The sequence below is a fragment of the Rhinichthys klamathensis genome, unplaced genomic scaffold (assembly GCF_029890125.1).
Source record: "Rhinichthys klamathensis goyatoka isolate OS25496 unplaced genomic scaffold, OSU_Roscu_1.1 h1tg000334l_1, whole genome shotgun sequence".
Lineage (NCBI taxonomy): Eukaryota > Metazoa > Chordata > Actinopteri > Cypriniformes > Leuciscidae > Rhinichthys > Rhinichthys klamathensis.
Window position 1 is genome coordinate 622,501 of NW_026606849.1, and position 15,249 is coordinate 637,749.

The following is a 15,249-nucleotide window of genomic DNA, read 5'->3' on the forward strand; positions in this document are numbered from 1 at the left end:
AGCGAACTTAAAACGGCAACTTTTCAAAATAGTGAAATTTTTTGAACGTTTTCACACCTAAAATAATAAGGAAAAAAAACTACGTAACTAAAATAAAATAAATATTGATAAATTTATAAAAAGAAATGTTTTTCTTATTGTTTTTCAAACCAATTTGTTATGTATGTTTTAAGTAGTCAAAAAACATTAATATCGCGTGTGTTTACAACGAAAACAAAACCAGACTAAATTGCAAATTTTGTGAGATGTTATATTTAGGTGATAAAATAATGTAATCTGCACGGTGGAATAAGACGCTTAAAAATGTTTTTGGGTCATGGTAAAAAAAATGGTAAATGGAGTGCATTTATTTAGCACTTTCACAGACCCAATGGCCACCAAAGCGCTTTACAATTTGCCTCACATTCACCCATTCACACACTCACTCACACTCCGACGGCGGTGTCAGCCATGCAAGGCGCCATCCAGCTCGCCGGGAGCAGCCGGGGTTAGCTGTCTCACACACACACACACAGCCGGGATTAGGTGTCTTGCTCATGGACACCTCGACACTTGGTCAGGTGGAACCGGGGATTGAACCACCAACCTTCCGGTTTGTAGACAACCTACATGAACCACTGAGCCACTGCCGCCCCATCATTCTTAACCCCGGGTCATTCTTAACCCCGGGTCATTCTTAACCCCGGGTCATTCTTAACCCCGGGTCATTCTTAACCCCGGGTCATTCTTAACCCCGGGTCATTCTTAACCCCGGGTCATTCTTAACCCCGGGTCATTCTTAACCCCGGGTCATTCTTAACCCCGGGTCATTCTTAACCCCGGGTCATTCTTAACCCCGGGTTTTCTTCACGCTGCTCGGGGTTAACAATTAATCCTGGGTATTCATAAACTGATGTTTTCACACTGATTCCTAAACCATGGGTTAATGTTCTTATTTGCGTATTTGAGGCGTCAGTGTCGTTGATATGAATGAACGCAGACCGGTTTACATAAAACCTCAAGCGGTGCGCGTCCTCGTATTACCGTCTGTACTGTCGAGTTTAGAATTAAAGGGCTTTCTGGACTATAAAAGTAACAATTTATTCACTCAAATTGTTGCGTTTTCTGTCAGCATTTGACATGTTTACTACCAAATGCTGAATTAACTGTTTATTATACAAAGCGTTTACGTGACTGTCCAAAGAACGTAAATATGAGTACGCGATTGGTTGTCTGTTGCTAAACTGTTAGCTGTAACTTACGAACACCGCGTCTTTTCACACTGTACTAGTTTGGCTTTGTCACCACAATGCGGGTTTAACACAGTAACAGCAGTGTTAACTAGAGATGCAGCGATATGAACATTTCGGGCCGATACCGATAACCGATAATTCTTTATATTTGAAAGCCGATAACCGATATATTGGCCGATAAATCTAAATCCAAATTTTTCTTTTGAGAGCCTGATTACAAACACAAGTCTCACCATTAAAAGCCACGTCCCAAACACACAATTATAATGTTCTCATTATAATTTTATGTAGCCGATATGACACACTCGCGCTGCACATGTTGCACTGAACTGTATTTTCCTTTTTTGAAGTGATTCCAATAATATTTCAAACAATTCAAAACCCTCATGTTGAACAGTGCGCATCTGAAGCGTCTCAGCTGAAGGACATAATACATTATTGATCAGCTTTATTTTCTTCAACCAAATTTTCTTATTGGGCCGATACCGATAACATAAAAAAATTAACATTTATCGGCAGATACCGATATCATCATGCATCCCTAGTTTAACCCTGATCTGAGGCAGGGTTTCATAACCCCGGGTAAAAGCAGTGCTAACCCTACTTTTAAATTACTAGTGTGAAACGCTCCTTTACCCAGGGTTAAAGCGGGGTTTAGAGCGCAGATAACCCAGGGTTAAGCAAGCGCAGTGTGAAAATCCCTGCAAGGCTTTATTAGTGTTAACTTCGCATTGCGGCGCCAAACTTGTACAGTGTGAAAGGAAGTGATGTTAGAATGTTATGACAAGATCCTTAGCAACCGACAGCCAATCGCGTGCCTCATATTGACCTACTTTTGACAGTCACAGAAACACTGTAACAGTGTAACAGTAGTTTCAGCGTTTGAGGAGGAAACATGTCAAATGCTGACAGAAAACGCAACCATTTTAATGAAGTAATTTTGACTTTTATAGTCCAAAAAGCCCATTCAGTATAAACTCGATATTGGTAATACAAGGACGCGCAATGCTTCAGGTTAATGTAAACAGGTCACGTGCTGCCTTCATCCAATCAATGACACTGACACCGCAAATATGCAAATAAGAACGTTAACCCAAGATTCTATTTACCCAGGGTTTAGAATGACCCAGGTTTAACTATTTCAAGTGTGAAAAGCCCTATCATGTTTAAATCAGGGAAATCACTGCAAAAACTTTGAGAAATATTACGCTTATTAAAAGTAATGCATGTCTTTTTAACTAAAAAACCTCGATCTACTTCATCTGTGTGTTGTGATCCTCGTAGTGAATCCGATACACACGGTCTCTGACAAAATGCCATTTTCATAGCTTTTTGTTTAAAATGTTGCTTTTTTTATTAAACGTACCCACATTCAAATGAAGGTAATAATTACGTTTTTGTTTGTTTGTTTAAAAGCAGTGGGTCTATTCTTTGTTTAAAGAGTTAAACTGCTCTATATCTCTCCAATAACTCTTCACTGTGATATTGCAGCAATACTGAGATCTGTGTCAACTGCACTTCAGTGGCAGAAAGAGTATTAATGCTTTCAATCTTTGCAGCCTCTATCATTGAATCCACCCGTTCTCGATCAAAACACTGTCACTGCGAGATAACACGCCTGTTCTGATATTAATAATAATACTGCATATGAAAAGCATGTATTTGAGCTCCGCATAAGGAAAGCATGTGTGTGTGAAGCGAGATCCGGAGTAACGTTACCTTTTCTGGCCAGACTGCGACCCGCTTTCTTCTTCTTCATGATAAGAGAGTTTGAAGAGTTTCAGTTCTGCATGACCAAAGGATCTTTTCTTCCTCCTCCTCCTTCCTCTTCTTCTTCTTCTTCTTTGGAGAACTGGTGTTTTCCCAGCACACACACACTCCGCCACCTACTGTTCCTCTTCCTCATCCATGAGTTTCGCCAAATCTTCAGCATTTTCACACACATTACACTGTAATTCTATCAGAAATAATTCAAAGTTTGGTTTCTTTTTCACATTGAGGAGAAAGAATCTCATGAAAATAATTAAGAAATGTATAAGATTGACATCGTTGTATTGAAAGAACAGTAAAATGTTTTTTGTTTGTTTTTTAAGATTCAAATCAGTTTTCTGATTCTGAGATTTTTTTTAACAAGATTACAGAAAATGTGGGAATATTATGTTTCTGGTTCATTTTTACAGAATTCACATTTATTTATTTATTTTTCAGTTTTAAATATTTTGATGATAATCGTTTTACAGGATATAGGCTATTCTTTGAATAATTTTTATCAGTTTTAAAGTATTTAATACATTAATTTCATACTTGTTTTCAATATACTGCTGATATTATCTATATTATAGAGAATAACAGTGTTGTGTTCTTAATGTCTTGTATTTGGTCATGCACATGTGATTTTATGCCTTGCCAAGTTAAAAAGTATGAATTTATGCCATGGGGTTATATTAAAGTAGGCCTACTAGAATTCATAATTACACTTATTAATAAGGAGTCAAGCACCACCTGTTCTTATTATTTTCCAAATGATGAAATTTGCCACACAGATATAGAGGACAGTGTACATTAATCACAGCAAATCTGAAGTCTCTAACTCGCTCTCTAGCGCCACCAACTGTACAAATGTTGCACTCATATTTATGCTAATAACTTTTGAACCGTAGGCCTAAGGCCTAAACAAAATTCAAACATTTTTGATTTATTTGCTCATTAAGTCTACGCCATTTTCTGTCATTTAAAATTTCCTGAAAAATCGACTTTTTCTGAACTCGTCGTTTTCACCAGAAACGGATCACATCATTTTTAGACCATGCTGACAAAAAGTTATTTAAGCATTCTTGAATAACGTGTGAACGTATTCGGTAAAGAACATGTAAATAAAAAAGTTCCGCACACTTAATTTCGAGTATTGCATGCCTATAAAAAGGGCTATTTTGGCTCATAACTTCTGAACGGTTTGCCCAAAAATCATAAAACTGATTAAAAAATAAATAAAACCCAATTATTTTGGGCATTGGTCATTTTTAATGTTGTCGTAAAATACTGTATTTTATGAATGCATCAACGTTATCGTTCATCGGCACCATGCCCTGAATACCCAAAAAGTTTAGTAAAATTATAATAAAATGAACACAAATACTAATAGCGTTCGGTTAATTTAGCCTATTTTAATAAAACTGGTCTTTTTTTCTTTTCTTTATTTTTAAACTGGTCTTATACTTAAACTGGTCCATATTGAAATTGCTGTCCGCCATCTTTAATCTCTTTCTTCCTTTTTTTAAATATTGCATCAACAAACCTGATATGATCCCAAGCTGAATCTGAATCTGTAACTCACACACTTAAACATATTAACACCAAACTCTGTGTTATTGTCTCCTCACACTGACCACACTACATTCATTTGGTAACAGCGCCACCTAACGGTCAAACGTGATAAATTATTCTTAAACCATAAACCTGGATTTAGATGTTTCAAGTACAAAACCCACACAGAAATATGAACAATAACACATCAGCATATACAGGGGCACACAGATTTACTGCAAGTCTATCTCTACAAGATAAAGTTGTCCATACAAAACTGTCTTCAGCACTGCATAGTTCTTTAATGGCTTTCGAACAGTATTATTATTTTAACAGCATTATTATGACTGATTTACAGCATCGGCGATGATAATTCAGAATGCTTTAAGAATTGAGAGAAACTGAAATGAGCTTCAGGCTTAACGTAAAATATTTAAAGATGAAGGAGAAGAATTAAAGGGTTAACTCGCCTATAAATGAACATTTGTCAACATTTAATCACGTTCATGTCTAAACCTCCCATATGGAGCTCAAAATATTCACACTGTGGAATATACACAATATTCACAATATATGACTGTGCTTTAAGGTTTAGAACAACATAAAGGTGAGTAAATACTTAAAAAACGTGTCATTTTTGGGGCACTATCACTTTTTAAATGCAAATATCTCAATTCTTTGCCTGTCAATAACTATAAAACCACACGATTGGGCGAATGCGAGTCCGGTTCGATCCGAAGCGTCTCACACCTCAGGGATAGAATGATCCATTAGTGACTTTACAATATTGCTGGACATCCTGCAGGGGGAAAGAGAAACAACATTAAGAACACACTCGCCGTGACACAGCGCTTGACATGACGAAACCTCGTACCGTTTCATCATGTGTTCGAAGATCACCACCGGCATCACGGTTACCGTGACAACGCCTCCGCTGGAATTAAGGATGTCCATGATTTGGGAGTCCTAATAAAAGTTCAGATCACATGTTACACGCCGCCGGAGAAGAAAGGAAGGCGGCGGAGGTGAAGCTGGCAGGTTACCTTGAGTCCGATGATGTTCTGGCCGTTGATCTCGCAGATCTGGTGGTCCGTCATCAGGCCGTTGCGAGCCGCAGAACTGTCCTGGACGATGGAGCTGATGCGACCCTTCTTAAAGATGAAGCCCAGCTGGCCGTTCAGGTCCTTGTGGAGGGTAACGCTCCGCTCCAGCGGCCTGCAGACGGCTCACACACTGCTTCATCAGCTCACTACCAGCATGCACATTCATATATAGCCCTGATGATGTGTTAGGGTCGTTTTGCTAGTTACAGGCGAACCTCGAAAGATTAGAATATGGTGCAAAAGTTCATTTATGTCAGTAATTCAACTTAAAAGGTGAAACTAATATATTATATAGACTCAGACGTATATAGACGTACAGCTTATGAAAACCTTTTCACAATATTCTAATTTTGAATTTGGGGTTTTCATAAGCTGTAATCCATAATCATCAACATTATAACAAATAAAGGCTTGAAATATCTCACTTTGCATGTAGTGAGTCTATATAATATATTAGTTTCACCTTTTAAGTTGAATTACTGAAATAAATGAACTTTTGCACCATATTCTAATCTTACGAGTTTCACCTGTAATGTTTTTGCATTGGACTAAAATGTACTGACTTTACTCAACCAGTCTAATAACTTCCCATCATTTTTTTAACACTTTTTTTTGTGGGGGGGGGGGGGGGGGGGTCCACATTGTAAAAATGACCGGCCTACAAAAAATACCTTATAAATCTCTCATTGTGCTACATCATCACTAAATATTAGATTCAATCTTTTTGTCACCTTGTTTTCTTTAAATTATGACAGGTTTTGTATTTGACCTGACCTTTGATGATTCAGTTCAACCACAGGAATCAGCAAACATGACTTTAGATAAACATCACATTTGTTTCATTACTTTCATAACTTTATTGTTATTCCTCGATCCAGAACCGCAGCAGCGGCGCCCTCTACTGTACAGGAGTGAATCTGCGTTTCCTTCAGTCTTAAAGGATTAGTTCACTTTTAAAAAAAACTTTTGCTGATAATTTACTCACCCCCATGTCATCCAAGATGTCCATGTCTTTCTTTCTTCAGTCGAAAAGAAATTAAGGTTTTTGATGAAAACATTCCAGGATTTTTCTCCATATAATGGACTTCAATGGTAGCCAAACGGTTCAAGGTCCAAAAGACAGTTTCAGTGCAAACTGCAAACTGTTCAAATGGCTTTAAACGACACCAGACGATGAATAAGGGTCTTATCAAGCGAAACGATCGCTCATTTAAAAAAAAAATAACAACGTTTAAAGTCCCCATGAATTCAAAATTGACCATACTTACTTTGTTTGCCTAAATTGATCGTTTTGTGGTGAACAATTCATCCATGCAAGTCAATCCACCCAAAAAAATGTTTTGGCTTCGTAATCTTTAATCAAAATCTGAAATTTCCCCTCTGCGTTGGAGGACCTTGCCCGATGACGTAGGCTTTACGATTTGGGCGTCTTCTTAACATCCATAACCACGCCCCTCCAACTGACAGTAGACAGGCTGAATGAAAACACCTACTTTTCTAGATCCAATCAGGTGCTAGTTGGGAAAAAAGCCACGCCCACCATTTTGCCTCATTTAGTATTCCGTTTCTCTCGGAAATACGTCACAACACTGGAGAAAAGTCGTTTGCAACTTCCGGTTCACGGGGACTTTAAGTTTTATAAGCTCACATGCCCGCCTTGCTCTGTTCTGTGTGACTCTCCTGTTCGAACTCGTTCATCAAAATGAACAAATCTTTTTCCGAGTCAATTCGTTCATTTCGGTCGTTAAATGAATCAAATGACTCGAAAAAAGATTTGTTCATTTTGATGAACGAGTTCGAACAGGAGAGTCACACAGAACAGAGCAAGGCGGGCATGTGAGCTTATAAAACTTAAACGTTGTTATTTTTTTTTAAATGAGCGATCGTTTCGCTTGATAAGACCATTATTCATCGTCTGGTGTCGTTTAAAGCCATTTGAACAGTTTGCAGTTTGCACTGAAACTGTCTTTTGGACCTTGAACCGTTTGCTGCCCAGTAAAGTGCATTATATGGAGAAAAATCCTGGAATGTTTTCATCAAAAACCTTAATTTCTTTTCGACTGAAGAAAGAAAGACATGGACATCTTGGATGACATGGGGGTGAGTAAATTATCAGCAAAAGTTTTTTTAAAAGTGAACTAATCCTTTAAGGGCCGTACACACCGGGACGAATATCGGCGCACGTTATTCGCCAGCGTTTTTCAACGTGTTTTTTGTGTTCACACCCAAGCGATTTTCGCTGACGTTGACCCGAGTGAACATGCAAATTCATTCCCTGACATTAGATGGCGCTTAATGTAAACAGAAATAGTCCTATGTTGTAGTCGCTGTCGCGTTTGTCATTGTTCTTTATGTTCCGACACCAACGAGACCAGCAGCTCTACATTCATCTTGCCTCGCGTCTTCCTCGTCTTATTTCCCCTCGGCAGTGTAGACGCTACTCGGCGCATATCTTCTTCGCCGTTACGTGTGTGTGCTCGGCAAGACTGTGTTGTGTTTGAGCGCCCCCGAGTTGTGTTTTACTGTAACTTCAGAAGCTCCAGACACGAGAGCAAAAGCGCCAATCTCATTGGTCGGATAGTTTTTGGCGCGTCAAACCAAAAAAAACGAACCCGAGGCGTTTTAAAAAAAATGACGCTTTTACGCGTGGCGTTTTCCGCGTCGGTGTGCACACTCACACTGGCGCCCTTTGTTTAGTCACGAGGCGTTAAACGTCGGCGAATATCGCACGTGAAATTCGTCCCGGTGTGAACAGGCCTTGAGGCTTATTCATTTCACTTCTGCTGTAAAAGGGCCTTAACATTTGACAAAGATAGAACTGTTTTGTCATTAAAAAACGAGCAAGCACAGGCGAGAATAAGTAACGTAACTGTCACCGAGGATAAGCGTGGTGTATGTAGAAGAAGATGACGCATTCACAAGTGACTTTACTAAAAGAAAGATAGCCATAACCAAACTAGACCGTGCGTTAACGACAACCGACAAACAGAACTGAAAACACAGGAACTAAATACTCAGGGAGACACGGTAAATTAATGAAACACAGCCGATAACAATGAACCAACAATGACTGTAACCATGGTAACTAAAGAATGGCGGGAAATTCAAACAAAGGAACACATGTGACTGATGATAAACAAACGAAAAGCCCAAACATAACAGAACCGTGACAGGAACGCATTACTTTCTATGAAAAGTAACTAAGTAGCGCAAATAGTTACTTTTTTAGGGAGTAACACAATATTGCAACACATTACTTTTAAAAGTAACTTTCCCCGACACCGGTGTAGACACTTTCAGCAAAAGACCATTAGAAAGCTCTGAAGCAGAGTACATTTGCCTCAACTGGTCCGTTCTTACAAACCACTTTACATTTTTTCCTCCCCTTTCCCAAACTGCTCGGACCCTGAAGATTGCGGCTTGGGTTTATATTTATATGACATGTTGTGTGACAGTTTGAGGTTTATAACGATGTTTCGCACAGCTGGATATCGCTAAGGCTAAGACTACACAACACACCCTCCTGTTTCTGTTCTGCTCATGAATTATTCAGTCATAACAACCTGATCCTCATTAATAAAACAGCATTGAGTATTTGAAACCTGCAGATATGCTCTACGTATGGCGTGTGTGTGTGTGTGTGTGTGTGTGTGTACCTGTCCCGCACAGCCAGACTGATCCTCTCAGGGTTGGCGTTCTTCAGCACTTTATGTGCATTATCGCTGCTCCAGCCAGCGCAGGATTTGCCATTGATCTGCAGAATCTGATCACCGAAGCGAAGCCCTGCCAACGCTGCCGCAGTGTTCGCCTGCACCAACTGCACAAACACACCCTGAACACACACACACACACACACACACATCGGGAAGCGTCAATCAGAGATTCCCCTACACTTTAAGAGCGGTAACACTTTACAATAAGGTTCATTAGTTAACTACCTTAGTTAAGATGAGCTAAGAATGAACTGCACTTCTTCAGCTTTTATTAATCTTAGTTGATGTTAATTTCAACATTTACTAATACGTTATTAAAATCACAGTTTGTATTTTATATCCAGATTGCCCCCCATCACAGATCATTCTTGAGGTTCGCGTTTGAAGGGGTTTAAGAAGTGCATGGGTGCGCCGTTTTTCCAAACTGCGGGGCCTCCATGTCTACGTTCCTCCCAGCGAGAGTCCTAAACACCATTGGTCCACAAGAAGCCTCTATGCCATTAAGTGGTTTATCTTCTCAGCCTCAAGACCCTCCATCGTGTGGAGAACCGCTGGTACTTTCATTTCTTCAAGAGCTACTGGATGTGGGTCCCACCCCATCCACGCTCAAAGTCTACGTGGAGGTCCCCATACCCCAGTGGCCGGCCATCGTTAGGGAAAAGCGACATGATTGTTCGCTACAGTAGTACCCACCTGGGACCTATCAACGGTCCTCAGAGCCCGCAAAGGGCCTCCATTCAAGCCGCTACAATCGGCCGAATTAAAACGTCTCATGCTTAAGACTGCGCTACTGCTAGCCTTAGCATCGCTCAAGTGAATGGCCCTGTCCCAAATGGCGCACTTCATGCGGACTTTCGGTCTCGTGGACTTAAATTGCGCGTGCTCGCCGAGTCCGTAGGCCGTCCCATTTAGCATGTGAACGCTCTGAAGTGTGCTCAGCAGCGCCCCCTGTGTACCCCTGAAGCGGTCTTCAGCGAAGCCCACATAGATGGAGGCTCCACGCACTTTAACTACCCAGGAATCCTTGCGAAAGGCCAATCAGACGACGGATGGGAGGAGATTTCGCTCACGGACAATTGTTAACATGGCTGAGAAGAAAATATTTAAGTGTAATTATCATTACGGTTTTTATGACAAGTTTATACAAACATTATGATCATCGACCAGTGGTTAATGTCTCAAACATAGGCTAATAATAGCGAGCTGAATAATACGATCGTATTATGATTCATTAAATAAATAGAAGAGAATGTCAGGGCTTTACTGAGTCATATGTAAACACAACAACAATAGGCAGCATATTTCCCCGAACCTGTAGCTCCTGTCCATAACAACAACCAGACCGTCTTCCAGTTTCCGGCGTGACGATCGAGTCTGTCCCAAAAATACCTCTCAATGCGCCCTCGCGGACTCGCGCTAAGGGCCCTATAGGTCTGCACTACATGACGTCACCGAAGTGTGGACTCTGAGGAAGTCCACAAGTCCGGAGTGTGCCATTTGGGACAGGGCCAATAGGGGACCTCCACACACTCTCTGTTAGCGCTTCCTGCCTTGAGTTTGGACCAGGCGACTCTAAAGTCGTCCTCAAGCCAAGGCATGGCTATGTCCCCAAAGTGCTTTCAACTCTGTTCAAAGCACAAGTAATTTTGCTTTCTGCTCTTCCCACGACGGAAGATGAGCAACATTTACACCTGCTCTGCCCGGTTCGGGCCCTGAGAGCATATTTAGAGCGCTGAACCCAGTACAGACAGTCGCAACTCTTCGTAGCCTTCGGTGGCCACACCAAAGGGCTTCCGGTCATGAAGCAAAGACTATCCCGTTGGCTGGTGGATGCTATCGCTCTAGCCTACGCTTCTACGGGCCTGCAATGCCCCATAGGCATCAGAGCACACTCCACCAGAGGCATGGCTTACTCCTGGGCAAGGTCCAGTCGGGTGTCTATCGGCGATATATGCGCAGCGGCCGGCTGGTCCTCCGGAAGTCCTCCGGATTTTATAACTTGGAAGTCCCAGCGTTGCAGGCGCATATCCTTTCCGTGTAGTTTGAGCCGGCCTCTGTGCGAGCCCAGCCCAGTATTATTCTTAAGGGTTCTGACCCTACTGAGCCTCCTCAGGCCGCTATTGCCGCATTAGCCCTCTGCCCATGAGACCCTTGTCCAGGCGTCCCAGGCTCGGGTCATAAAACATGTCGTTCTGCTTGAACATAGCACGGCGTGATTGGATTGGTTCCCCATCGCGTCTAGCAGACGCAATACGACTGGCCGTTCGAAAGGAAACGACTCGGTTACGAACATAACCTCGGTTCCCTGAGATAAGGGAACGAGTATTGCGTAGACGGCCGTGCTATGACGCACACGACTCGGCGTTCGTCTCTTCAGTCATTTAAAGCTGAATCCTATTTATTGGCAGATGCCCCGCCCCTTCTGGCGGGCTCTGTGCCCTGATTGGCTCGCGCAGTCACGCTGTTTCGCCATAGGTTCATGCAGTTTTTACAAGCAGCCAAATTTTTATGTGAAATCACAAAATGAGCATTAAAGAAGGTGGGTGGAAACATAGCTAATGAACACTTCGAAAATGAGATGATTAATGATGAATAATGCTAAATGATTAAATGTAATAAGATAATCAAGATTGATGAATTATGTTAAATCAAATGTAAGAGTCAAAGAAATACATTATCTATGGCTTTGAGGCGGAGGCCGATCTTCCCATCCATGTCTTTGCACAGAACAAGCTCCCGAACGCCCTGCCGAATCTCCGCCCTCTTCACGCCCAGGTCACTTCCTGTTACAGGAGCCGCCCTCCAGATCGCCGTGTCACTTCCTGTTACAGGAGCTGCCGTCCAGCTCGATCCAGATGTGCAGACACTGAGAGCCTAAAAAAGGCATTGGGTTGTATATTAGTACTTTAAGCTAATTTATTTTGTCCAATGACCTAAAATATACTTTGTGTGGTAACATCTATCGCCAGTTCAGTCATGAAACACTAGAGGGCGTCCTTTACATGCGATCACATCATCACCGCACGGCACAAGCTGATTGGCCTCTGCTGATCCTGCAGCCAATGAGATCGCTTGAGCCCCTCCCCCTCCCCAGCTCCACCTGCCCAGATCCACTCCAGTGTGTGTCTATTCATGCAGATCTTACATGTTCACAGCAGCGTGTCTGAATAGATTGAACTGGTTTTATTCGAGTCAAACATCATCTTTAAAGTGACTATAAACAAGCTGACCACATTAAGGCCTTATTTGCACTGCAGGTCTTGATTTGTTGACTATATCTGATTTTTTGGATGACCAGCTCACATCTTCTTTTAAAAATGACCCATATCTGATATCTGCATTTACACTATACACTCGACCAAGCAACCCAAGGTAGATGTACTGACCCGAAGCTCTGAAAAAGTACACACACACACACACACACACTCACCGCACTGCTCTGGTCAGTGACTGAAGAGGAAAGAGTTTGTAAAGCGTCTGCATTGAGATTTAGACCCATAAACTCATTCAGATCCGGGTATAAACTTCCAGAAGCTCCTGAAGACAGAGACAGAGAGCAGAAACACGTGAGGAAGATCTGATGATTTAATCAATCAAAGAACTGCAATAAGGAACCAGATCAAAAATTCCAGGCTAGTCTAATTTTGCCAGTGCGATATTTTAGAGCAGTCTAATTTTTTTTTTCTTCATTTTCATGATTTTATTTACTTTTCCAGGCCTGAAAATATGAGTTAAAAAATTCCCTGATATGTCCTAATGGTTGAAGACTGAAAACACAATAACCCACTGAAGCTCAGCTTTAAGTCTCTAGTCTACATCATCACAGATTATGTAATCATGCAGTATTACATATACAGTAATACATATACAGTATTCTTCATATATACAGTATTCTCACCGATCTCTTCAGCTTTCGGCTCATTCTGGGTTTGGGAAGGTTCAGGAAGAGCCAAAGCTTTTGATGGGCTCGCATACGGGCTGTTCTGTGCCTATGGGAAAAACATATTCTAGAAATGATATTATAGCCCTGCTATTATATAAGGTTTTTATAAATTAACATATACATGTGTGACCAACCTGCAGGAATTTATCCACCTTCATGTCTTCTAGAGATGGATACAGTGACATGGTTATTATCCCGTTTCCAGATCAATTTCCTAAAGAAATGCTGAGAGACAGAACATGTAATAGAAACATATATAAACTAGCAAAATTAATGAAATACAAAAAAAAAGACATAAAATAATCCCCTGTAGTGTTTGACACATATATATATATATAATTTATTTCCACGTTTCCGCATTACGAGCTTACGTCACAATCTTGTCGATGTCAAACACAACAGTAATTCTCCCGGTATAAAGATATTAAATGACAAACAGGTCGTTAGTTTCTTAAATGTGTAGGCTATGTTGAGTTTGAGAGTTAGATAAGACAGCATAATTTAGCGCTTTTATAGTGATAGTCAATAACGATACATTATATAGCTATGGATGTGACACATTAACGTTAGCGCGTTCGCGAGGATGATGATGATGATGATGCGCGTTCACTCACCTTGACACTGCAGAAGAATCATACGCTCGCGAGTCCAGTGAATGTCTGACAGCTGATCTAGTTCTCAGAGGTTATGGATGTGATGATGTCCGTGTGTGTGTGTGTGTGTGACTCCTGGATGAGGGAAATATATCCTCGTCTCGAGCGCATGTCATCATCACGCGAGCGCCCTCGTGCGGCTGCGCAGAAGACTCAACAGTGTGTGAGGAGGATTATTTACTGTCTGTTTTGTATTTCGTTTATTTTGCTGGTTTAAATACTTGTGAATTTAGACATCTTTGGTCTGTTGCTTCTGATGGAAAATAATAATAATATTAATGTTCTATGAATTCATTTTTCTAATATACAATGTAAAAGGAATGTATCAGGCAAAGAAACATGATATACACACACATACTCACACTCACTCACTCACACTCACACACACACACACACACACACACACAAACTCAGTTTTTGGTCAAGATCTTTTTTCTGTCTGTTTTCTTTGGTTTACAAAGCTGTCATGTTCATGCACTATATGGATTATCTTCTGTTTTGATGATAAAGTTGAATTGCTGCAAATAAGATCCTCTTCTCTTCATTCTGCAGACATATATGAATAGGGTGAATTGCCCTATTATGGGGCATTTTTTTGCATTTCAGTGTCCTAATCAAATTAAAAGAGAAAATGCAGAAAACACATTCATAAAAGAAATGATACACATTAGTGCTCTTAGTACAAGGCGTCTGACACAAGCTGCAGCTTCCTAATGTGGGACAGTTGTGTTCCTAATGTGGGACAGTTGTGTTCTAATGTGGGACAGTTGTGTTCCTAATGTGGGACAGTTGTGTTCTAATGTGGGACAGTTGTGTTCTAATGTGGGACAGTTGTGTTCCTAATGTGGGACAGTTGTGTTCTAATGTGGGACAGTTGTGTTCCTAATGTGGGACAGTTGTGTTCCTAATGTGGGACAGTTGTGTTCCTAATGTGGGACAGTTGTGTTCTAATGTGGGACAGTTGTGTTCCTAATGTGGGACAGTTGTGTTCCTAATGTGGGACAGTTGTGTTCCTAATGTGGGACAGTTGTGTTCTAATGTGGGACAGTTGTGTTCCTAATGTGGGACAGTTGTGTTCTAATGTGGGACAGTTGTGTTCTAATGTGGGACAGTTGTGTTCCTAATGTGGGACAGTTGTGTTCCTAATGTGGGACAGTTGTGTTCTAATGTGGGACAGTTGTGTTCCTAATGTGGGACAGTTGTGTTCTAATGTGGGACAGTTGTGTTCCTAATGTGGGACAGTTGTGTTCCTAATGTGGGACAGTTGTGTTCCTAATGTGGGACAGTTGTGTTCTAATGTGG

At 41.1% G+C, this 15,249-nt stretch overlaps 2 protein-coding genes across 8 annotated transcripts in view; both read right to left on the reverse strand.

Annotated features, from left to right (window-relative positions):
• The window catches only part of unm_hu7910 (un-named hu7910), a 48,983-nt gene extending 45,925 nt beyond the window's left edge, over positions 1-3,058 (reverse strand). For 3 of the 7 annotated variants that reach the window (XM_056272299.1, XM_056272298.1, XM_056272297.1), the window contains exon 1: positions 2,952-3,049. In XM_056272299.1, the coding sequence (XP_056128274.1) occupies positions 2,952-2,991 (40 nt within the window). In that variant the 5' untranslated portion in view covers positions 2,992-3,049. Of the gene's footprint in view, positions 1-2,951 lie in introns of all 7 variants that reach the window. The other 4 variants (XM_056272296.1, XM_056272295.1, XM_056272293.1 and 1 more) reach the window with 2 other exon arrangements.
• Positions 3,059-5,218: 2,160 nt separating this feature from the next.
• Positions 5,219-13,954, reverse strand: sdcbp (syndecan binding protein (syntenin)). Its single transcript, XM_056272360.1, has 9 exons — positions 13,909-13,954; positions 13,429-13,519; positions 13,250-13,340; positions 12,782-12,888; positions 12,025-12,225; positions 9,295-9,470; positions 5,579-5,750; positions 5,410-5,501; positions 5,219-5,334 (listed from the first exon to the last, which is right to left on the reverse strand). The coding sequence occupies exons 2-9, from the start codon at positions 13,477-13,479 to the stop codon at positions 5,280-5,282; spliced, it is 945 nt and encodes a 314-aa protein (XP_056128335.1). The 5' UTR covers positions 13,480-13,519; positions 13,909-13,954; the 3' UTR covers positions 5,219-5,279.
• Positions 13,955-15,249: the final 1,295 nt, after the last annotated feature.

Bases quoted from the DNA above. Each gene is read 5' to 3' on its own strand.
- sdcbp (XM_056272360.1), bottom strand. From the start codon at position 13,479: ATGTCACTGTATCCATCTCTAGAAGACATGAAGGTGGATAAATTCCTG. The intron at 5,751-9,294 runs GTACACACACAC...AGCCGTCTGCAG, and splicing joins AGTCTGGCTGTGCGGGACAG to GCCGCTGGAGCGGAGCGTTA. The intron at 5,335-5,409 runs GTACGAGGTTTC...TTCCCCCTGCAG, and splicing joins TTCGAACACATGATGAAACG to GATGTCCAGCAATATTGTAA.